Below are 26263 nucleotides of genomic sequence, written 5' to 3'. Positions count from 1 at the left end.
GACTACAATAAGGTCGGTCTTCTGTTGGCTTTCATGGCTTTAGAGGTTGAAAAGAGATGCCTATGCTATATCATTCAGAGCAGGGACAAAAGAATAAATCTGAAAACCGTCAATATAGATGCAATAATTGAACTGGGAAGATGAAATCAAGGATCCTGGCAGAAAAGTGTGTAGAGAAAACAATAAGGGTCCTAACAATAAACCTGAGGAATCCCCAGGAATAATGGAAAAGATTAGAGGATTAAACCATTTCATGAAATCGGAGAGGCTCAATGAAATAACGAGGTGGCCCCTGCGTCTTACCATCCCTGAGCCTATCCACATATAAGGAATTTGGCTTTGTCCTGAACTTTCTGTAAGGCAGTGGTTCTCAACCTTTTTAATGCCGTGACCCCCTACCGGTCGTAAGTCGAGGACTACTCAACCGGTCGTAGGTCAAGGACTACTCAACTGGTGCAGCACCGTTTGCAGAAGGGGACTTTTGGCGGGCTCAGCAGGGCAGAGACAGCCTGGACAATTCCTGTTGGCTTTTGAAAGCCAATAGAATTAGACTCTATTCAAGAGAGTCTATTCTATTGGCTTTCAAAAGACAATAGAATAAAAGGGAGTAGCACAGCTAAGGAAAAGGGGGAAAAAATGGCGGACTGCGTTGTTTGGCGACCCCCGTGAAATGGTCGTTCGACCCCAAACGGGGTCCCGACCCCACAGGTTGAGAACCACTGCTGTAAGGAGTGATGGATGGATGAAATTTCCAAACATTTATGAAACTGGGATTTCATTGTAAATATACCAGTTAAACTGCAAGCTTTCTGAAGACAAAACAGAACAAGGTTCTCTTCTGCTCACTTTTCAGTTCAGTTTAAGCCCCATCGGATACATTTTAGAACGATTAAATAATGCGTATTTAGAAAGATCACAGGAACAAATGAACGCTAAATAGGCAATTCTTCCATTAAAATGATAAACTCCAATTTACAGCTGGAAGAAAAAGTCATATTTTCAATCCATTTTATTTAGTAACAGAAAGAAATGTGTCCCTGGGCAGATTTCAAGGTATAACCCCTGTAGCTCTTTAAATATAAAAACAAAACTGGAGATTTGTGAGGTTTTCTGCATTGATTTTCAACAAGCTCTTCATAAGGTCAAAATGTATTAAAAAGTAGAATTCCCCTCCCCCCAAGAAAAAAAAAAGTTTACAGATTGCCCAGAAGAAAAAGCTTCCTTTCTCTGACTTCAGACCAGTATATATCATATACAACAGATTTGGTAATTATATGATAGTATTATTCTTTTTAATGAGGATATTGTCAAACATCTAAGCAATGTATGAAGGTATTTTCTTTATCAAATGGAGGGAGAGGAATGGAAATAGTAATTTAGTAATTAGAAACTTTTGAAATTGCTTCAGTAATGCCACAATTTATTGAGGAGTGGTGGCTGTGTGTGTAAACTGAGTTTGGAGGAAGTGGATGGTGAGATATATTTCTTCGGTTAATGGTTCAGAAATATAGTGCTAGCTGTAGCACTTAGACCAGTGATGGCGAACCTTTTAGAGACTGAGTGCCCAAAAGATGCCCCCCCACCCCGTCCCTGCTCTGCCCTGCCTGCTGGGCCACTCACACCTACACGGCCTGCCACAGATCACCCATGGCCCAGCAGTGCCATGGTGGCCACGCCCTCCGCCCATGCCCCACAGCATCATCTGCGTGTGACGGGGTGCAAGAGCAGAGTCTTGTCCCCGCTGCCTGGCTACCATGTCCTTGACTGCGCTGCTTCACATGGACCGCGCCTGTGGGTGACTTTCCTCTGGGGGGCTGCTGGTGAGGGGACCAGGGGAGGAGGCGGGGCTGGGGCGAGGGCTCCAAGTGCCGCCTCTGGCACGTGTGCCATAAATTCGCCACCACTGACTTAGACTTATATACCACTTCACAGTGCTTTACAGCACTGTTTATAGCAGTGTTTCTCAACCTTGACAATTTTAAGGCATGTGGACTTCAACTCCCAGAATTCTACAGCCAGCAATGCTGGTTGTGGAATTCTGGGAGTTGAAGTCCACATGCCTTAAAATTGTCAAGGTTGAGAAACACTGGTTTATAGAGTCAGCATGCTTGCCACCAACAATCTGGGTCCTCATTTTACCCACGTTGGAATGATGGAAGGCTAACTCAACCTTGAGCCGGTGAGACTCGAACTGCTGAACTGCAGGCAGTCAGCAGAAGTAGCTGCAGTACTGCATTCTAACCACTGCACCACCTCAGTGCAAATATGGATTTGAATGTAACTTGCTTTTTTTTATTCATTTTTACCAAAACGCTGTTTTGTATTGATGTAAATTAAAGTTTTACAACCAAATCTGAACCTTTCCAGCCTTTTAGTTTTCTCCCGCTGAGACGTGAATTACAATGTTGATACTGTAAATCACTATATCTCAGCAATGCCAACCAGAGGGGGCATGCTACTAGGTGACTGAGATAAACAGCTACAGTTCGGGAAGGCATAAAATATTTTATCTAGGATTTTAGAGCCTGCTGAGTATTAAGAAAATGATTTACTTTTGCCAAAGATGAAATACCCTTCAGGACTCTATGTGTGGAGGATGTGTACGTATGCATACACAAACTTTTTTTTTCCTTAAAGAAAAAAAAAAGAACGCAGAAAGACAAGATCCAAGAACCATTAGTCGCCAAAGTGTTGAAAGAAACCAAGCACAAGTTCAGAAGTGTGGAGAATATCCCCCCCTTTGGATTTCACAAAGAAGTGTGGGAAGGTATAATATTCAAACAACACGGAGAATATAATATTTCCAAAAATTAAACTGATTGACATGAATCTATGGCTTTAATGTAATATTGACAACTTGGATGTTATTTCTGACATTCATTTTTGTCTTTAACAATGTTCTCACTCTTCATGTACTCAAAAAGTATCTTTGCTAATCAGATTTTTAATTTGTTCATGCTTGATATTATCCAACTATGAAATGTGCAGATAATTGTAGGTTTTGTCCTGATGGCGCCTGTTGGTTTGGTCATTGGCATTTCAATTCCATTACTGTTTGTGATTTCACACTGATTTATTGCTACTGTAGCAAAATTCTCTAGGCCAAATTCCATTGCTATATCTGTGCTAAAAATTCTCCCAGTGCTTGTCAATGATTGGATTTCAATTTTAGATTTTCCAAAAAGCTTCAGATTACACATATAAAGCAAATGTGAGATTTTATTAGCATTTAACAAATTAACTTTTGTTTTCTTCACAATCACTGAAAGTACAATCACAGCAAAAGCAATTACAAATAATAAGGGTGGTAATGAGTCACCTGGTAGATGCCTCTCCTAATATTGATAAGCCCATATTTTTCATTTCTAGCCAGCAATTCTGTCTTCCACTGCTTCCAGTTTAATGTTTTTATTGACACCAGTTGTTTCCAAATATTTGATGACTGAACTACGCGGTAATGAATCAAACACATTGGTACAATTGCCTCTAGTCTGATTGAAATAGCTGATTTTATTTAAATTGGATGATTTGTGCCTCATAGCATTCAATTTTCCAAGCTATTGCTGTTATTTGTTGGCTTGTGATTTATAAAGCTTTTTCAATAACCCATGTCTAGATTTGTCTACTAAAGCAAAGTTATGAAAGTAAAATGACTTACAATAGGTTACATTGATAACTACATATTTTGGGATGCTCCATGTAAAATTTCTTTAGAAGCAAAGCTGCATATGGAAATTGATTTTTGGACAATTTGTTTCCCCTTTCTTGATCTCTTTCATTCATTCTCCTCATGTCAGTTTTTTTAGCTCACTCATCTAGCTGTGCTATCCATCTCTCATCATATCCCTTGATAGTACTTTGAAAATCATGAAGAGTCATTGGGGATGATTTAACAATATTAACGAAGGCTACAGAGCAGCTAAATTATCCAGAAGAAAACTTGGCATGTTAAGAAAACAATATCATATCTAAAAACAGCGCCCTTAACATTTGTCCTAAAATGTATGGAATGCCAAATCTGCACTAAAAATAAACAATCACAAGATTGGGCTCTACTTAATAATATAAGGAGTCTGTAATAGCATAATGTACATGCTTCAAAAATTATTTGAAACACGTGTTTTGGATCTTGTACAAGGACAATCTCTTGTACAAGCCCCTAAAATACTCTGACTTTTCACAGGGTTCCAGGTGAGCCTGGGGTGGGGAAAGACCTCACTGCTTTAAAGGAATCTATTAATTAAAATGAATTTGTAGGAGATTACCAGGAAAAGCCTGAAAAGGGGGGGGCTCAAGAATGTCATCATTTTAGGGTCACTTTGCACCCACAAGAGAGCCAGGTTCAGCCCCACTTGAATTCCACTAGGAATTCTACCAGCCTTTTGCCCTGACTGTTAGTAGTTCAGATTCTTATTTACAGATAGCTTGAAATAAACATGTATTCACTTTGGACCCAGTCCTGTCTCCTGATTTTTTTGTGCCTGACAAAATTGAACTTAAAGCATTGGCTTGCTCAAAGACCACAGATCAGCAAACAGGAAAAAAAAAAAAAAAACCTAAAGAAATGCAGGCTACAAGCATCATAAGCATTAGAAAGGCTGAATCAGTATGCATATTAGACAGAATCCAGATGAGAAAGGGGAGACACAAATGCAAATTTTGCATATTTAATTAAAACATGTGAAATGCCTTCATACATGGCGGATTTTGTGGGGCAGGAAATACTCACATGGCTTAAATAGGGTTATTGGCACAGGAAGATATATATTTTCAATAACCAGTCGGGAATTTCTGCCTCCAATTTTTTTTTCCTCTTGTGACTTAATAACTTGAAATTTCTTATCTGATTAACCACCAGCCCTGTATAATCCTTTTGCACAGATGGCGGCTTCAAAGAATTTGGTGTAGGCCTGCACTTATGAGGCAAAGAAACATTTCCAAAGCAATTAAAAATGAAGAAGTGCCTAAAGGTGATGGATTTCAGAACTTTTCCTTGCGACATTTTCTGATCATCCTGAATGTTTATGCAGAATTTTTTTTTTAAAAAAAGCAGCACCTTGAAGACCAGCAAATTCTATCTGTGGCATATATTTTCTTAAGCCAAAAAATGTTCTTGGATCAGGTGCAGTTGATAGCCATTATATATAGATTTCAGATAAGGAGAAAAAGGAGAAAGAGAGAAAAATGGAGTAGGTGGATCTTCAACACAATGCCCATGGACATTAAACCACTTTTTAATATATATATATATATATATATATATATATATATATATATATATATATATATATATATATATATATATATGTGTGTGTGTGTGTGTGTGTGTGTGTGTGTGTGTGTGTGTGTGTGTATACACACACACACACACACACACATTCTTTTAATTATATTTAACATTTAAGTTAGCATACTGCAAAGCAAAACACCAGCCTCCAGAATCATTTTTATACCAAAGTGTACCCTTGGGTGTGTATTTGTTCTGTTAGACTTATTATTTCCTGCAATCAAAAGTTTCTTGGCAGTTCACAGTATGACCAAAAGAACAATACAATAAAAGACCTACCAGATATTATTTAAATTATTTCTAAGGAAAAAAACAACAACCCCTCTTAAGGCAAAACAAACAAATGGATTACAGCAGCTGCATTTTCCAACAGTAGTACAGTTAGGAAATAAAAATTGTAGGACTACATATTTCCATTTTATTTGTAAATGTGCCCACTAGCTGGGTAGTGGGGGTGGGCAGGAGGATAAAAGTACAAATAATGAGTATCCAGGGAAGCTATAAAATATGGAACAATCTGATTCTGGCAGAAATCTTTATGGCAGTTGTTTTTTTATTGTTTGTTCTTAGGTTTTACAGCATGCTCAGTAGTCCTAAAGAAGCTGGGTGTAGGAGAAATGCAGAACCTGGGACTGGAGTTAAAAGAAGGAACAGCCTAGTATCCCTACATAGTCACAAGTGGACTAAGTCCAGCCTTCCTTGAATCACATTGACTCTTATCTAACTCGAAGCTGGTGCTAACCCTTAATTGAGAAGATTCCTGCATAGACTCAAGTAGCAATAAATCAATAAAGTTGGATTTTCACATGTGGGCCTGGTCTTTCAAGCTTGACTCTGGGATTCTAATTACTTTTTAACTATGGACTGAGTTGACTTTACTAGATGGAGAAATGATCTGACTAAATTTAATTCCTAAGTTCTCCACAGGAGGGAAAAAAGTCGAACACAACTGGAGATTGGAGATGGTCTCCCAGAGATCATACATATTAAGGCCTTTGTGCAGCAGGAATACAACTGTTTTAAAGCAGGAGTACCTTATAGAGCTTGAAGATCCATCTGGATCGTGGGCGGTCACCTGACCAATCACGGAGTTAATAGCAGCATTTTCATGCACTTCCAGTAGATACGTTGGTGATGAAAAAATTGGGGGTTCATCAGCATCTTCCACTACAATTTTTAATGTTGCCGTATCCTTGAAGGGTCCCATGCTGATGAAACGTGGATCAATATAGGCATTAGTTGCTTCTACCTTCAGTGTATATGAATTTTTGGTCTCAAAATCCAAGGGCTGTTAAAAACGAAAAACACAAAAAGCTTTTTCTAAATAATCACAACAGCAAGAACAAGACAATGCAATGCTGACACATCTGCTTCCCCTCCTTTTCTTGACTTTTAATGCAATCCCTTTTCCCTTTCTTTTATCATGGCTGCAAACTTCATGAGTGTTTATTAATGTCTCATTTATTTGGTAAGCTTCAATGAAACCCCACCAAATTGGAGATTTGCTGTCTCTGTTTAAAAGTGTGTGTTTTTTTTTTTTTTAAAAAAGAAAGCAACACATATAAAGGTTTTTCACTTGGAATTTTGCCATTTCTTTCTTTCTTTTTTTCTTTTTCTTTTTGCTATGGAAAGATTTTTATTGCTAATGACCTAGACTGAATATTAATCACTCAGCTAATTGTCATTCTGTTCGTTGTAGTTAAGGAGCAAAGAGAGAGAAATGAGCACGTTTCATGTGGCATAAGAATTCTATTGTTTAAAGAAATGTGTGAAAAAAATGGACTGAAGATATTGTTCTTTGATTCAGATTGAACAAGTAAGAAGAATTGAGATCTAGTTATATGGAGAGATGAACATTGTGGTATCAAAATTTATAAGAATAGTTGTGTATCATAACCATCAAGAGATTTTTTTACAATATTCTCTTGAAGCTTAACCTTCTGATGCTGTTAAACAAAGCAGCATTGGAAGAATGGAAAAATTTTCAAGGTGTGTAACACATATTTAGCTTTGTTCGGGATTTAACACATTAGTATTAGCAAAAATGGAAGCATTCATGTCTGAGAGGCTAACTACATTCAGATACAAATCATAATAATTCCAATTCAAAAAGGCAAGAACAAGTAGTACATATAATGGGAAAGATCTCTGCTGATAATCCCTACAAGTAAAAACAACAACAAATCTTAGCTTAGAATTTTATCTTAATGGCATAAGTGAATTTCAAAATTACATTTAAAGCCCACATTTAAACATATCCCGTATTCTTTTCTACTGGCTTAAGGAGATCCCACTATTGGTTTAATAAGACTTTATAGTTGGTCATTGATAGCACAGCTTGCAAGGAATATCTGTGGTTGAAGCTCAAAGAATTAAGAAGATAAATATAATTTTAATTATTGAGAAACTGATGGGGTACAGCTTTAGAGGGTTAAGCAATGTATTGATCCTTTGTTTTCATAAAGGCTTAGGCCTTCTTCTCATTAGAATCACAGGTTTTGGAGACTTACCTTGAAGAAAAGAGTTGTTAAGTGCCTAAGTGAACTGAAGATCTGAATAATTATGATATATTGTTGTTAGTAAGTTAAGTGATCCATAACCTGTCTCTTCACATTTGCTCCTGAAACACTAGAGTACAGGTCTGAACTCTTTGGTAACAAGTCAGCCAGATGTTTAGATTGGATTTGGCATTTTTATCTACCTATCAACTTCCCAAGGACCTGGGATAGGAAGATGTTGTTTGATGGGGCTAAAGTTATCATTGTAGGATATAAACTGTTCCAGATAAAGTTGCCTTTTGCAATTGATGGATGGTGATTTTGTCAATGCTTGTTATTGTTATTGTTATTGTTACTGTTAGTTACTGTTACTGTTATTATTTTTATTATTATTTTATATATAAGGATTCCAAGAGATAGTATTACGAGATGAGAGAGACAGCCCTCAAACAATGGCTGGATATAGCACCTGATACGTAATTAAGTCAATTGTACATGCTATATGCAAAACGATCTTTGTATCAGGAGTGCCCAAAAGAAAGAAAAGAAAAATAAAAACATCAAATTCACAGCACCTCTATACAGCAAGAGTGATTGGATATTCATATTCACAATTTGCCAATCATTTCAATAGGCCTTGGAGAGAAGCACTTCTGATTGGTTTTGCTCATAAATATTTGAAACATGCAAATAAGAAATAATAATAACAATAATAAGAGTTACAAGACACTTTTAAAAAAAAAAGAGGCATCACCAATTTTATGACCACCCAAGATTAATATCTGCTGTAACTTCAAGAACATTGACATGTACGGATTCACAACCCAACCCTTTGATGCCTCACAATGATTAACATTTCAAATCTGCAGATTTGTCAAGCTTTAGAAAGATATAAAAATTTGCATCACAATGTCCCATAGAACGGAAGAAAGAGAAGGAGAAAAGAATCATAGAGAAGCTTAAATCTGCAATGCAAATATAAAGAGCACAAATAAAAATTCCAGAACTCTTTCAGAAAGTCTCGGAAAGCTTAAGTATATATTCATATCTTTTTTAAAAAATCAGCACACTTTTTGAATCTAGTTCTAATGTAACTTTGCCATTTTTGATAAACACGACAAGCATTGCCTCTCTGCCAACTCAGAAATTACTATGTCTTTGTGCCGATGAATAGGTTGCTGGAAATCAGCATATACACAATTTGCCAATCACACAACGGTATCATTTGAACCGTTGCAAATTCCACAGTAATAAATCATGCCAGTCCAAAGCGTTTGTCAGCTTAGTGCTTTAAATGCACAATGTTATTATTATTTAAAGTATATTTGAAATTAAAAACAATAACAGATAGGCATCTATTACGGTGTGTGCTAGGTGAAAACTATGGGCTTGATTGAAACCGGAGTTCTACGAATGAGTGGAAACTTAACATCTCTAGAATAAATCACCCTTCCTGAATCTATATGAGAAGCAAATAGAGAAAGGCAACATTGACTGGTGTTTAATTTTTGCCTGGGCAGGATGCTGCTGCAAGTAGGCTGAGTCACATTTTTCAAATGGAGTTCTTTTGAGAGATTTTGTTTTATAAAAAAAATCATTAATCTTAGGCTTATCTTATGGCCTCCATGCATTTCCCACTTCAAAATGACAAAAGATGAAAATTCAGCAGTGGAATTGGAAAGGAGCGCTATCTGGCAGCCCACTGGTCCTCTGTATCAAAGAGGAACAAATCACAGTGATAATCATGATAATTTTGCACTCATGTCAAAAGCACCAAGGAGTTTCTGGTTGAAAGGATTTGCCAATGACATCACTGCTGCCCTGGGGGGTCCATTCTTGTCCCCAGCAGGAGCTGGAGAGAATTAGGAAAGAGTATATTGTTGTTCAGATGGGTTTTTTTTAAAGGAACTTAACAGATTATTGTAAAATAGTACCCACTTACTTTGTGTGATATCATGACTATGGTCCTGCAGTGAAACGTGTTGGATGGACATTGGGAACAAGAGAAGGACATAGGATAAGCATACTGGAATCTACAAACACTGGATTCGGTGATGGCTTTCAAGAGAATTACTAAAATGTGCATATATGGGATATGGGATACTTATGGTCATTGCTTCTCTGTGCATCTCCAGGTTTATTAGAGACCATATCCCTCAAGTGATGGAAAAAACAAAAAGGGTCGACTTTCCATAAGTTGAACACAGCTCCTAGGACTTATACCTGGCACATTCATGTAGTTCTATTTTTTCCATTATTCTCTTCTGGGATGTATTTTTGACTTCTCAACTCAATTTACAGTGCATGGATTTCTTGGTGATCTCCTAAAAAAATCTGTTAAACAGGTCCAATCCTGCTGCTTAGTCTTTTTGATATCAACTATGGTAGCTATGAAATCAAATATATTTCTTGAGCTGGTCCATACCTTCTCCCGTCCCCACCCAAAACTGCGCACCTCTGCTTTAAGAACTGTTTTGGGCATTGATAGGATCCAGAAACCCATATTTTCTCCAGTCCCCATGCCATTTACCTTTCTTAATCTAATAATTCCTTCCAGAGAGTCAGAGGTGATCTCAAAGATATCCATTCCATCTCCTTCAATAATGTCATAGGATGACTTTGCATTCTCACCAATGTCCAGGTCATTCGCTTTGACCCTTCCTATTGCTTCGCCGACAGCAATGTCTTCCAATACTGAGAAATGATACAAACCTGAGTGAAAGTGAGAGTAAGAGAGATGAAAAGCACAACCATATACCAACAACCTGAAGAACAGTCAAACTTATTGCATCACCCATTTTCTTCCTGTTCTCTATTTCTTAAATGTGGCAGTTAAGGATGCAGTCATATTTTTTGCAGCTTTCTTGGGCTATATGTCATGTCATATACAGTACACTCTGCAACAGGATGACAAATAACTAGGTCTGAGAATGATTCATTGTGTTAGCCCACTTATAACAGGTACTGCTAATGCAAAACATTCATCTATTTTCAGCCACAAAACGAAAAGGAAAAAGAAAACATGCAACTTTCCAGATGTTTTGAAAACTGTCTACTTATTTATAGATAAGCTGCTAAGAATACAAAAGAAATCTAGCACATATTTCTTTTATTTTTAAATCCTATGGTGCACCAAAGTAAATTCCATTATAGCAGGATGACAGAAGCACAGAGTTTGATGCTTTTAACATGTTCAGTTAGAACAACAACAACAACAACAAAAAGTAGGAAATGTCAAAGCAGGTTTCAAAGAATGGTGTAAAACCAAGGTATAATTAGAAAAAAAAATACTTTTAAAATGAAGTTAAGGCAAATCCTCATTAAAATATAGCATATTTAGTTGGGCATTTCTAGAAGAAATTCTCTGTTTTCTGTTACTGATTTCAGAAATACATTCAGGTGACTCAAGGATAGGACGAATTAAAAATTCTAATGAAATAAGGGGAGGGAGGTTGGCTATGCAGAAGCTTAGAACATTTTTTTAGTGATTCATGGAAACATAGAGAGAGTCAAGAAAATGTTATAAAATATGAAACCTCTGGGTTGACCAGACCTAGTGGCCATAGAAGGAGATGCCCTTTAATCTTCACCCAACCCCAAACTCTTGGTATACAATGGCATGGATCTATTCTAGTCTTGGTGCCAAGCTCTACAAGTGACTCCCTAATTCTAATTTCCAGACAAGAGATTTTTCTACAGAAGCAGATAAAACTCCACTCTTGCTAAGAATCTTAATTCATAGCCTTTCCTGTATAACTGGAGAGCAAAACAACATATTAGTCTCACCCCTCCATGGTATCACAGGAAAAAAAAAACCGTGGGGAACTTATATATTGGTGTACTAATTGCTGCAAATTAATTAATGTTTAATTATGGAGCTGAGCAGAGAGAGCAAGTATTGCCAAGAAGATGAATAAGATCTGGAAGACTGTATCTCTTTGGAGACGTTTGGCAAAATATCAAAGGAAGAGTATAAATGTAAACTAAAACAATGAACTATTACATTAGCTGGAATTTGCTCCTTCCAACTGGCTATTTTAATTAGAATGTATCCTTTGTTTACCCTCTTTATTTATTTTACTCAGTCATTCAGCTTGTAGCTTGAATCAAGCATTTTGCACCAACAATAATATAATAAATCATTCATGCTAAATGTAATAAAGTCAATAATAATAAAGCCATCAGTCATTCATAGGTACCATCTCAATTACCATAAGTCCTCTGAAAAGCTTCCCATTTTTAGCAACTTTCAGAAATATAATCACTAATAAAAGTTTAAGATTTATGAAATAACGTACCGTGCCGTTTATCATATCGATGTAAAATATCCATAATTGTTTCAAATTGTCTGAGATCATTCAAACATTAAAAAAGGGAGATTAAGAATCCTAAACTTTCAAAGAACATTAAACTGAGAATTGCAGAAGTTTCCTCCAAGACCCTTTTCATTAAACTAAGGCTGGTGGAACATTCTAATGGTTTCACCCATTCCTAATTCAAAACACAGGCTAATATTTCTTACCTGCTTAAACTGGTTTCCAACAGAGTATTTTACATCACCTATCAGTTTCTCATTACTTAGAGAAAAAAATGAAATTGTTCATTCTAATGACATCTCTGACTTTTAGTAATGATCTGGAAGCAGGCAAAGGATGGGTAATCTCTGCCTCCTGAACGTGTCTACAGATGGCCTAATTATGCATGCTTCTTAGTAATTCACTTGTTTCAGCTCTGGGTAAGAGGTGAAATTATCCATTTCAGGAACTACCTATCTCTGAAACCAATCAGATACAATTCATGCATACCCAATGAGTCAGACAGTCTTAAATAGAAACACCAGGACCTCACCTTCTCATTTTTTGGTTCCTTTCACAGGAAGAATTTGCTGGTGTCATAATATAATTGTCATAACTATTTGCACAGATTATTATCCACAGTATGTCTCAGAACAGCTATAAATATACGTACCCAAGAAGCCCTGTTTTAGGGACACACATTTAGTTTTAAAAAATAATGTTGCTTGGTGGTGAAATGGCAAACTGCTAAAAAAGAAAGAGAGAGAGTCTTGTTTTATTGTTTTATGCTGTTGATGGAGTTTAACCATCAAAAAGAGATTTACTGAAAGATTTTGATTTATCTCAGTTAGAACAGTGGCAGGCAACCTGAGGCCTTCCAGTTGTTTTGGATTTTTTACCATTGGACTGGGGCTGATGAAGAAGAGAAGTCATAATTTGGCACCAGAATTCCTAACTTTAGGAGATAGCAACTCCATTTCTGGGTTCAGGCTAGAGAGGGTTAGAAAATAATGATATAGGGGATATTCAGATTTGGAGGGAATAAAAAAAAAACTATTCTGGAGCCAGAAAACATGAATGAACATTTCCTTTCCAGTGGGCTGTAGGTTAACTGATATAAGGAGGACATTTGTCTCCTGAATGTTCTTGCTGGACAAATACAAAGTATGGATCAGCCTTTAATCAAAGCTGGAAATGTAAGATTATTTGATAGTCATTGTTAAAAAATAGAAGATGGTGATACCCCAATGTTCGTTGAACATAAATCCAGATCCCCAGAAAAATAAGGAAAAGTGAGGTAAGACTGAATTAAATGAAGCATATTTGGAGTGGTAAGGAACATCCTTAGAGGATAAAATGAAATTATCAGTTTCCCTGTTGATACATGAATGCTTTAAGATTGCTCACATCTACCACATCTACCATGACAAGCATGTTGGAGATGGCTAAGCAGCTTAGTGGCAGCTATTTCATGAGACCAACCATGACATGTTTTCAACATTCCACCCCAACATTCAACATTGGGTCTTCTTGGCCCAACAGATTTGCCAGTCTGAGCTACAGAGGATGACTCACCACTCTTTAGCATAGTCTTTTTTGCAGGTATAGGATACTAAACTTCCAGAATTCACTTCTCCGCATGACCTCTGCTGAGAATTCTGGAAAATGACTGCATACCTGCCTAAACAGTGTGGAAAAGGTTATACCACAATGTACTTAATGCAATAAAAATGTTATTTCTTGTAGCCAAAACTCTAACCAGGGTGTTCCCCAAGGGTTAGATGGGGAAATGGAGTACCAGTGAGAAGGCTGTGTATTTCAAAAGGCGCTACTTTTATTTCTTATGAATGTGCATTAATTTCTTTTCTTGTTGTTGTTGCTGTAAATTTGCCGTGCGAGTCAGACAGCCTTATAAAGGTGATAAATAAATGTAATAAATGTATTTTATATCTTGCTCTATTATAGCATTACTGGCAAAAAATTCAGACGTATCAGATTAATGTTGCAAGCTTTGGTTTGAGAAGGGCAAAGAGGTTAGCTGACATTAAACTGTGATTCAAACCAATATCTTGCCCGTCTCTGGGAAGAAAATGAGAAAATAGCTGCATGCAACTTTTCTCTCTGCCAATATGAGCAGAAACAAATATAATATACTCTGTTTCATACATCTCCTTGAAAATCACCATTTGTGGTGATTCAAGAGCCTTCATGTAAAAATAAGTATATAGATGAAAATAAAACCATACCCTGGAAATGTTCATTTGTAGCCTTAAGATAGAATTGATTTCTTTGTTCCCTACATTCAGATTCTGTGCCCATTATATCTTATGCTTATTGCCTAAAATAATGCCTTATGGGCTATAAAAACAGAATGGCAGTTAATTATGTACTAGATTCTTTCTTAGTATTTCCAAGGTTGAAACATAGATAGGGATCTCACTGGCAACTGCTAAAATAATTCTTAACATATAAGCAAGAAATGGAATTATAATAAAAGGTTATCACAGGATTTTTTTCAGATGGGTTCTATTATTTAATCAGGCATTTCTTTAATAAAATCAAACATACATCCCACAATTCCTGCTCATTTTTTTCACTTTTTAAAAAAAATTCCATAGTTTAAGGATATAATCAGTTGGATCAGAAATTCCATTTAAGATGCCAGTACTGGACACAGTTTATACTCTTAATCAAGATGATGCCATAGTCTGATATATAATTATAGATACAATCTGAATAGAAAACAAGTGAGGTTATTTCAAGAAGCAATTTTACAGAGGGCTGGAGGCTAAAAGATATAAAGAATGGTTGCAGGAATTGGGTCTGTCTAGTCTAGTGAAAAGAAGAACTAGGGGTGACATGATAGCAGTGTTTCACTATTTGCGGGACTGCCAGAAAGAAGAGGAGCCCAACCTATTCTCCAAAGCACCAGAAGACAAGACAAGAAACAATAGATGGAAACTAATCAAGGAGAGAAATAATTTAGAACTAGGGAGAAATTTCCTGACGGTGAGAACACCTAACCAGTGGAACAGCTTGCCTTCAGAAGTTTTATGTGCTCCCATCACTGCAGGTTTTTAAGAAAGATCTGGACAGCCACTTAACTGGAATGGTATAAGATATCCTGATTGAGCAGGAGATTGGACTAGAAGACCTCCAAGATCCCTTCCAACTCTCTTATTCTGTTATTCTGTTAGAATTCCACCTGCCAGATAAATCCTGTAAGACACTAAATAATCTACAGAACCAGTCTAATAATATCCACATGTACCGATCAAGACTTCCCCCCCAAAAATAATTTAGCACATGGTATTGACTGTGTTTTCACCAGTGACAGGTATATGAAAAACATTTTTCTTTATTTGATGTACAGGCCACAGGAAAGATATCAGTAGATTTTTATATATGTAATATTTATTTTCTTCTCTCACTAGCGATGTGAAAAATTCACTGTTTCAGGAATGGGACATCTGGTACACCTGTTCAAGATGATTTGCTTTCGGAAACCTGGACCAGCAGATCCAGTTCATGGCCAGCCCAGCCCCAAAAATCTGCTGTTCATGTGAAAACAAGAGCTATCTGTAACAACTGGGTTTGTTTTACATGATTTGTTATAAGTGCCCCTAAAATTATTTTCAAGAGAACTCAGTAGTTGTGAAAGTTGACTGTTCTTATTTTAAAGGCTCAGGAGGGCTTTATTTATTTGAAATCTAGCCATAAATACACATGTATGTTCTGCTCAAAAACAATAAAGACACATAACTCTCTCAATACTGTCTGAGTTCATTAAAATTTATTGTGAATATGTCAAGTGTTACGTCTTATGAATATTGATCACCTTCTTGTTCAGTGTGGCTCTATTATAGCTATGAACATTCTGCTTTTATGCTTGTTTATTTTTATTTTCCCAGAAAATAGATGTAACAATGTTTGTGTTCCTATATATCTATTATATTTTTCCTCCAGGACTTCAAGGCAATATAAGTAGATATCACTAAGTACTAATTAGGCTACCTGCCAATCTCTGAATCAAATTTATTCAATAAATTCCATGACTGAGTGAACATTCAAACCTGAATCTTGCCCTAGACCAAGACAATAACTACTATATTACTCTTATTTTCATGAAAATCATAAAGGTTCTGTTGGCAAATATATAGAGTTGCTGCTGATATTAATCTTTCCTGATGGCTAATATAGCTAGATTCAATTTCCTGTAAATTCAAACACACAACCAGAGCTGTTTCAGACTGCACAAAGATTTCAAGCCAACGGCTTCTGAGTTAATTTTTATTCCATAAAATATCCAATTAGATTAAAACAATGAGCAGCAAATGGATTACAGCCATTGCAGTTAACTGATGGCACCAAAACACTTCCTGGGGGAAACAGATTGTAATTTATCACAATCTGAGTGTGACTTTTAATGTGGTTCAGTCTCGTTTTAAAAGGTTTAAGGGGCAATATACTGTAATATGATAGATTCAAGGCTCACTTCTCAACCAATATTATGTACAGGATTGGCCTATCCAGCATAACTATTGAATGAAGAGCACTTTATAATTACTCTAGCTTTAGCTAATATATAACACATCATTTATGTGTAGCGGTTTATAATGAAATCTTTATTCTTTTCATTTTGAAGGGAAGAAATGAATATTAATTGCCTGATCAAGTAGGTAGATTCCTAAATTTGTAGACTGGCTCTAATTCCTATTATCAATTCATTTTTTTCTTGTTCATCTAATGTGATTCAACAACTGAGAGATATTGAAAGAATATTATAAGTGATTCAACATTCAACTTTTTGATTTTAGCTATGACTGATTGCTCTTATAAGCTAACCAGAGTTCTTTTAGGTTGCAATATAAAACAGCAACCAATGTATAATTGTAACACAGTAGGCAGCTACTATACTGAAAAAAATGCAGTGGGCATGACTAAGTGTTAGGAGGTAGCCAGTTGTGCTTGCACACAGCACTTCACTTGCTTACTGAACCAGTGAATATTCTGGTTGCATACAATACATTGACTATAAACTAATCAAACAAAACTGCAAGTGTATCAAGATAGAGATGAAAATTAAGATTAGCACTAACTATGTTTAATATGTGGGACTGTACCTGCTAGAGCATTCACTAACCTAGCTAAGTGTATTGGGCAAACACAAAAACTGCCTCTTTTCCAATTGTTTTGTTTCCCTTTCATAGACTAAGTATCTACTTATAATAAATGAAAGGGAAAACCAGCTAACACTTAAGGATGCTTATAAGAAAATTCCAGCAGAATGCAACTATGCCTAATAAAATCAACCCTTATTATAACAGATCAGTGAAGCATACATATGTAGAAATGATAGCTCCAAATATGGATTTTGAATTTAAGATCAGCAATTAACTAGACCTGGAATTGTTTTTCCAGTTCTTATCTCCAATTATGTCTTGGTCAATTTCTTGCTTTTAACAACAACAATACACATATTTTTAGACTTGTCCCTCGTTGACTAATGTAACACTAATCTAATAGGGCTTTGAGAGGACTGAAAATAACACAAGGCTAAGAAATAGATAAAGAAAAGGGGAAAGGGGAAAAGGAGGGTATGGAAGTCAATATTATAAATAGATTTACATTTTTTTCCCTTAAGGATTTCTAGTGCTCACATTTTTGAACTTCTCATTAATTCAAGCCAGGACCCTAAAGCTGTGTGGCATTACTCACTCCCAGTACTGTTGTATATGAACCTATATATCAACATTTATTCTCTGTATGTCAGACACAGAAAGTGCCTGTTTGAAGTAGGCATCTCAATCGGATGACTTGTTGGAATAGGGTGACCTGACTTCAAATCAATACTCATCCACCCTTCTCCTTTACACAGGTCAAATTTAAATAGCTACAGGAATCAGTAACCCATGGGCTTCCAGAGATTGTTTGCAACACCATATAAAACAAGTTCCTGTGTTTATAACAAGCATTTTAAGGGGACACTAAGGTTTTTTTAAAAAAAGGTCAAAAGACAAACAGTTTGAAGAACAATGAACAACAGATTGGATGTGTGATCAGTGCCAGGCAGAGAATTCTCACTTTGTCCCAGCAGGGGGAAAAAAAAAATGTTTTAAAGCTTCTTGCATGGAAGAAAACGTTTCCAATAGGTTTTTACTGTTGTGTGACTTTCTTCTGCTTATCAACTGGACAAATCTTTCACCCAATTTTTTTTACCTGTAGATTGGGAGGAGATGTTTTAAAGGGAGCTTTTTTCTAGCTTTAAATATGAGGGTTGGAAGCAGCTAGAGTAGCTGAAAGCACAGAAGGAGAGGTGGAGAAGATCGAAATCAAAAGGATGCCTCAAGAAGAGGCGCCACAACATAAGGATTAGGAACATGAAGAAATGAAAGAAAGGCAATGAAAAGATGAAAGAGATTAACATCTCTGCATTGCTGATATACTGAATTATGCAACCATTTTTCCCCCTCTGTCTTGTTTCCCCCCAATAGCCATATTTCTCCATCTCTGTGTTTGTCCTGCTTGATTACAAACTCTATTTGCTTTGCCTTGAACATGCCTAAGTCTCACAATAAAAGGATATCAAACCATGATGTGATCAGTGGGTTGGTTTTTTTTTTTTTTTTTTTTTTTTTTTTTTTTTTGCAACTTGTGTTTTTAGTAACCTGACACTTATTTGGGCTGAGAGGGAGTGATTAGTCTTGGATTACAAGCTGACCTCCATACTCAAAGGGTCTCTGTTAGCCCTTCAAGGTAGTCCAGAAAGATGCACAACCAGGATCAGCAGCACTATGTTTATTTTAAGATTACATTGAACAATCTTGCAGGACTGAAAATATTTATCTCCTCCTCTCTTTTTAGTCTCTGGAAAATTAGAAAGGGTCCCTTCTGAAATGCTCCCCATGTTTTCCTCCTACCTGTGATCTGAAGGGTGTCTTCTCAGACCATTGCCCTGGCTGTAGGTCTTGCTCCTGTCTCCAAGGTTATTCCTACACACCATCACAATCTCTTCACCCCTAGCCTAACACCAACAGCACTTCACTGTTCTATTGTTCTATTTTATGCAAATAGCAATCTTTATAAATTACACATGATGGTTACTTATGGAGTAAATACAATGGTTGGGTTTCACATACCACTTTAAAGAACAGGCCCATCATTACAGATCATGGTGGTTAGATTCACACAATATGCCAAGGTAACACCACATAAGGCGCTTAGTTCCTTCCAATGATATGTGTATTCAATTATTGTCTTTCTTGGCCTGTTGTCTGATTATTAGGAAGTGGATGCATCAGAAACATAACTTACTTTGTGCAAACTTTGGAGGATTGTCATTGACATCAGTCAGCGTAATAGTCACTGTGGTGGTTCCAGAGAGTCCACCCATGTGTCCACCCATATCCTTTGCTTGGATGACCACAGTATATTCCTCTTTGGCTTCCCGGTCCATGTTTGAAAGAGCAGTTTTGATGATAGCTGGGAAAAGAAAAGAAAGGAAGGAAGGAAATACCATCAGAAAGGGAAGTGAGAACTTCATGCAGTGTGACCAAGGCTGGATTTAATATTTGAGATGATCTTCTTGAAACTATCTTCGTTCAAAGGTAATATTTAAAATATAACAACACCAGAAAAAACCTGTGGATCAGGCCACGGACTTAACTGGTGTAACATATTTAATATATATGATGAAATTTGGGGATCTAGCTTGGGAATCTCTCACCTCATTAATTGCCAGTTGATTTGGCTTATCTGAATGACTAAGCAGATATCTACTTCTTTCTTCACTGCCCCAGGGTTGTCCCTCCAGAATCCGCACGCTCAATGGGAAATATCTAGCATTGTGTCATTTTATGGGCAGGGTGTATCAGAGCCGTATTTCATCCACTGACAAACCACCTGCATTCAGAAAGTTTACGAAAAGGAGAACTTCCACTCTGCACCCTGGAAAGTGGAGTTCAAGGCATGCTAATAATGATTCCAGAAGTAGAAACCAGCATTAAAAATAACAGCCACTAATAGTGCAACCCTACCCAAATCCTTTCATTTCAGTTTTAAAACCATCTAAATTCACAATTAATTTGTAGTTTAACTTTACTTCTCTTCACGTTTGGCTCTCCTGCACAGCTGGATGAGCTAGTTTGCTTCAGGCAGCCACAGGCAGGCAGGGAGACGAAAGGAAGGAACAAAATTAAAAGAGAACTAATGCCTTCAGAATGTATTTATTTACACCTATAGTTGAGCATGGGTAAACAGTTGCCTAAAAACAGGGAGCACACAAACAAAAAAACTATCTTTTGATCTTTAATGATAAACTGTTAGTCTTCTAAGATGCTTCAGTTTTAGATTCCATCTATGTTTAATTCAACCAGATAATTGCCTCTGGCAGTTTTCGTCCCTCTTCACCTGAGGAAAGATATTTTGGATATCAAGGAACTATGAATATTGTTGCTATCCTTATTACCAAGCCAATGTTTCTATTAACGATTTCCATTAGGCTAGAAGAGCAATGCATTCCTAACAATACACAACCAAGGCATGGCCTACTTAGTCCTGGATGGATGCCATACAGTGCAGGATGGCCAATACTATTTACTTTCAGCCTGGCCAGTAAAGGTTTTAATGGACAAATAGGTATCTTGAAGCATTAAAGAGTAGCACAAACCATGGGGATTTGGGTGGCTTAAATGGGTAAATTAGGTGACTTAACTCTCTCTGATTCTCAGCCTTGCCCTGCAAAAAATGAAAACAGAATGCCCCACATAGATACCCAAAACAGCCTGGAAACATTGATGTTTCCATGCCAAAGCTCATCTGGATGGAATGGGGCAATTTGCCATGCCCAATTTGCCATGGCTATTTCACCACAGTCATCTTGCTGTAACAACACACCATGGGACAATTAGCCACAGCCAACTCGCCACAGACAATTCTATGTGAGCTAACTCAACACGATAAATGCTATTTGTCACTGGGGTTTTTTGACATTATTTCCATTTTTATCACTAGAAACGACAAAGAAACAGTGGAGAATAACATTTATTGAGTTGACTTATTCCATGTGGAATTGTCCACAGTGACTTGTCCTGTGTCAAGCTGGCCATGGCAAGTTGTGCTGCTGTGAGTTGGCTGTGGTGAGAAGACTGTGGTGGGTTGTCTGTGGTGAAATGGGAGTGGCAAGTTGGCCACACAAGATGGTAGTGGTGAGTTGGTTGTTGTGAGACCCCATCTGGATGCAGAATGGGAGCTGCATTTAGTCAATGCTCTGTGTGAGGGATTTCTATCTGCTGCCACCAAGTTACTGTTTTTTACTTGCACATCCCATGCTCCATCTTTTTTTTTTTTGCCTGGTGTTCAACACTCTAGCCATGCTGAGCAGCACCCTCAACTCTTGCAAAATATTGTTATGGATCAGAAAATGATTGGGAAGGCTGCATGTGACCAACTGGCTGTGAGATCAGAATCAGTCTTTACATGATGACTTGGAAGGCTACTCATCAGCAAACTGGTCAGAAGTGCCTGCCACTTTATGACATCATTTGAATTTCCCTAGAGCACACAACTCTGGTTTTGGGTCTGAAACTTAGAGAGGGAAAATCAGCAAACCTTCCATCAGGTTTGCCCACAATCTCATTTTTTAAAATAATATTACAGAAAATATAGACATTATAAAAGAAAATGTAAACCACACAAGTCAATCGCAGCAAGCTGAATTTATTCAAACTTTCTCTGCATACTGAACATGCAGTCTATAATAATGGATTAGGAGCCCCCCAGGCAGCCGGGATAAAAACGATAATACTGTCAGCTTTTGTGGCAGAAACTATCCATTTCCGGCGAGGAAACTCAAATTTCTCTTTCTGCTTATTAAATAAGAGATTGGTGGTGTCCATTCTTAGAACATCTGGCAGTTTAATGGAAATACATGAAGATATTATTTATGTATGTATCTATTTACATATTCTTAAAAATGTGCTAATTGCCTTCCTGGAAAGAAAAAAGCAAATGCATTGACGAGTCAGTTAAAAAATGTCAGTGACAAAAGCACGGTCTGCAAAACAAGACATTCACATGGAAAAGGACAGCTACAAGGAAAGCAGATTAACCCAACAGGAGAGTGAAATGATTTTTAGAAGTAGAAATAACAACGTAAGTTTCTTTTTCTTTTGCAATTTGGTAATATTTATGTTGTGATTGACACGACTACCAAAGGATACCTGTAGAATATAGAAGTTTTCTACTTTAGGGTAACAGCCCTTTCAGCCCTGAAGCATTCTCATCTATTTGCTTCCTATATACAGAAAGTCCCTCAACTTACAACCAACACTGAGTTCAACATTTCTGCTGCTAAGTGACTTAGTTGTTAAGTGACTTTTATCCCATTTTACGACCTTCCTTGTCACAGTTGCTAAGCGAATCACTGCAGCTGTTAAGTTAGTAACACAGTTGTTAACGGAATCTGGCTTCTCCAACTGACTTTGCTTGTCAGAAGATCGCAAAAGATGATCACATGGCCCCGGGACACTGCAACCGTCATAAATATGAGTTAGTTTCCAAGTATCACATAACCATGGAGATGTCTATGGAGGTTCTATGGAGACACAAGGCAGAAAACAACCAAGAAGGCTCCACATATATTTGCACTACTCAGGTGATCCTGAGAACACAGGTAAACCTCCAAATGGCCCCAACGACTGTCTAAAAGAATGCAAACGACCAGCTGTCTGCAAGGAGTATAAATCCTTCCACTCCCCACCATTCCAGTTAGAGCTGAAGAATCTTCTTGGATGAGAAGCGAAACGTCTTCGAAGAAAAACAAGAAAGTCCAGTTTCCTCCTGAAAAAACACCTTTGGGATAACCATGGAGATGTAGCAATGGTCATAATATTGAAAAATGGTTATAACTCACTTTTTTTCAGTGCTGTTGTAATTTCAAATAGTCACAAAAGGAACTACCTGTAATCTGTTAGTTAACTGTGAAAAATGGGGGTGGTGGGCGCGGGGGGGCGGGAGTGGTCTAGATAAGCCACAATGTTTTCATTTTTGTCTTATAATGTTAAGCAAATGGGGTCAGTGAGCAAATGATAATAAGGCAATAAAACCTAGTTTGAAGCTATGTTTTGTTTTTGATGTACTGATTACAAATGTGCCTCGGAGTAATATGTTAATAGGCACACAGGGTTCATTTAGAGTATTTTAGCTTATTCCTAGTTTTTATATGTCCCTTGAGCTTGTAATCACTCCCCAGGCTAAGGAAGACTCACTGAAATAGTACAGAAAGCAAATTACAAATTGACCAAATAACTCATAATTATTGTGTTGATCCATTAAACTGCCTGTGGTTTATTTACCCAATTAAGATAAAAAATAAATAATGTTGTAAGGGGACACCTGGGCATGAAATGTAGGGTTATATGTCACTGTTCCAAGATCTGTTCCATATCAGTTTTAAGTTGTAGTTGAGTTGGACGTCTGTTGTATTACCCGTCTTCATTTTTTTTTTAAAAAAAGGAAAAATCACAAGCACTAGAACGTGTTTTTTGCCTAATTTTCTACTTACACATAAAACATCCCAATACTGTATGTAATTTTAATGGATGTCTTTTGTCCACATGGCTGTACAGGTAGTCCTTGACTTACAGCAGTTCATTTAGTGACTATTCAAAGTTACAACAGCACTGACAAAAGTGACTTATGACTCTTCTTCACCCTTATGACAAATGCGGCCTCCCTATGGTCATGTGAATACAATTCAGACGCTTGGCAACAGAGTCACATTTATGACGGTAAAATGAGGCAAAACTCACTTAACAAATGTCTCACTTAGCAACAGAAATTTTGGGTTCAGTTGCAATCGTAAGTCAAGGACTACCTGTATTGCATATGTTTTGCAAAATCTCAAGCACAGGACAATTTAATAAATAATTGTGCACCCATCTGCAGAGAAGCTCCGGATCTGGGAATAAAATTAGCTTCTTTAAAAATACAGGCTAAGCAACAATCTACAATCTTTTCATGAAGTTCCGCTTTTTAAAACTGTTGTTTCGTGAACTGACTTTCACAAATGGTTTTTAACATCAGGGAAGACATACAAAATGTTGCATGCCCTTGAGTGTACAACACAACTCCCACCTTGTGTTATGGAATTAACTTTTCTTTGTTATCGGCTTTTTTTAAAAAAAACCTCAATTTTACCAATCCACTCTTGTCAGCTCTGTTTTACACTGCAGATGCTAATAGGTGAATGAATAATTAGGCAGCCGTTTCCCAGCTGGCGTGAAGTTATCTTTTGTCAAACCTATTTTTCTTTATCATAAAACTGTCATAGAGAAACCATTTCACCATCAAATATCTGTTTAGAAAAGGGCAAAACACAATTGTCAGTACTGTGACAGATGCAGAAGATGGCCACAGGGAAAGGGGGAAAAAAAACAGCTTTTTTTTAAAAAAAAGAATGAGAATTGGAATTTGGAAAATCATTTCTGTTCTAAACTGCTTTCAGTTCAGCGGTTATTTGCACCTCTCTGATAACATCAGAGGCAAATGGAATTATGTGGAAAATTCTGGATTATGCTTCACATCATTTACTGCCAGTTACAAGAAAAAGGGTAATGGAGCAAAGAGAGAAAAACAGAACGCTGTATGCTGTTAGCTGACTTTTAAAAATAGGTTTGTTTTTTTTTCCAAACCTAAGAAGAAATATTGAGATAAAGCTAATTGGGAAGTTAGCAAAGTCAACTATTTAAACTTCCCTATTAAAGTGGTGAAGAGTTTGGTCTGCCCCAGAGATGCGTATTTTCATTTTAGAAATTAGAGTGTGCCCCACTTCAGGGGTCACACACACACACACACACACACACACACACACATATTTGTTTTCTGAGGTTTTCGCGGGTGTTTGTATGTAGATCTTTGGTTATTTGGATTTTCTCCTGCGTAAAATTGGAAGTGTCTTGGTGACCTTTTGATGAAGTCCCATTCGTCATCTTCAGGCTGGTGTTTTCAGCTTCGTGCTTCTAGGAGCAATGTGTGATCGTAGCTGTTTCTTCCTTTTAACTGCCAGTGGGGGTATGAATTGATTGAGTGGGAGCTTGGCTGTGTTCTGATTGGGTGGAGGTGTGTTCTGATTGGTTAGGGACTTGGCTGTGCTCTGATTGGATGGGGGAGTGTTCTGTTTGGGTGGGGGCTTTGTTGTGCTCAGGTTAGTCTGAGTTGCAGGGGAATTTGAGATGGTGAGCTGCGTTGCTGTTGTTTGGCTTCGTGTTCGTGGTCGTGCCTCATCTTCATGGTGGGTGTCAGTTTGCTTTATGTATGGATGAGAAGGGTTTAAAGTGGCTAATGATGCAGCTGTGGTCTGGCTTCTGGTTTGTGATCATGCTTCATCATCAGTGTGGGTTTGGGTTTGCTTTTTGCGTGGATATGTGGTGGTGACATCCTGTGTGGTTTTCGTGAGTGTGGGTCTGGTGTCAAGTACAAGAAAACACTGTTATTTTCTGCAAGTCTGGAGGTTCACCTTTTTTAAGGTTTATGGGTTAACTCCAGTTTTATCTGGAAATGTCCACTCCTGAAAATTGGACAGCTTCAATCTAATGTGCTCTGTTTAATAAACAGGCTTCCTCATTATGTACCAGTTTTATGTTTGGATTGCTCTCATGGTATATGATCTCAATTGCCCACCTGTGCAATCACACAGCACTTAATGGATTTGCTCAGATGTTACTACGGGCATTGCTGGAAGTTAATAAGATTACAGAGATGACCTTATAAACATTTTTTTGGGGGGGGGTTAACCCAAATAAAATGTAACACAACAGAAACCAGTTTAGTCTCTCAGGTCACCCTGCTGGTGCAAAGATGTTAATAGGTTATATGTGGGAGGAGGGAAACACTTTTCAATAGAGGGTTCATAGGCCCGTAAAGACATTTACATCAAACTTAGTTCAATTGATAGCATAACGTCTGTTTCCAATTAATGTTTGCATAATGTTTCCTGAAGAGTGAACTGTTTGGTTTCATGACACCCACATTATTCATCCAAATTATGAGCTAGGTTTGCCTGACATAAGTTTCTCACAAGTTTCTATAATACACATTAAAGTCTTGGCCATATGGTTACTATCAAGCCAATTTAGATCTCCCTGATATGAGTTCTGTTGTATTAGATTAAAGCCAATAGAGTT

At 37.2% G+C, this 26263-nt stretch overlaps 1 protein-coding gene across 6 annotated transcripts in view; it reads right to left on the bottom strand.

Annotated features, from left to right (window-relative positions):
* Positions 1-26263, bottom strand: part of CDH8 (cadherin 8) — a 163963-nt gene that overhangs the window by 46016 nt on the left and 91684 nt on the right. For all 6 annotated transcript variants that reach the window (XM_039327587.1, XM_039327588.1, XM_039327586.1 and 3 more), the window contains 3 exons: positions 19395-19562; positions 10316-10497; positions 6322-6575 (listed from right to left, as the gene is read on the bottom strand). In XM_039327587.1, the coding sequence (XP_039183521.1) occupies positions 6322-6575; positions 10316-10497; positions 19395-19562 (604 nt within the window). The remainder of the gene's footprint in view (positions 1-6321; positions 6576-10315; positions 10498-19394; positions 19563-26263) is intronic.

Source organism: Crotalus tigris, unplaced genomic scaffold (genome assembly GCF_016545835.1).
Source record: "Crotalus tigris isolate CLP2741 ecotype Arizona unplaced genomic scaffold, ASM1654583v1 scf7180000024362.2655971311:6658466, whole genome shotgun sequence".
NCBI classification, from domain to species: domain Eukaryota; kingdom Metazoa; phylum Chordata; class Lepidosauria; order Squamata; family Viperidae; genus Crotalus; species Crotalus tigris.
This window is presented reverse-complemented; position numbering and strand designations above follow the sequence as displayed.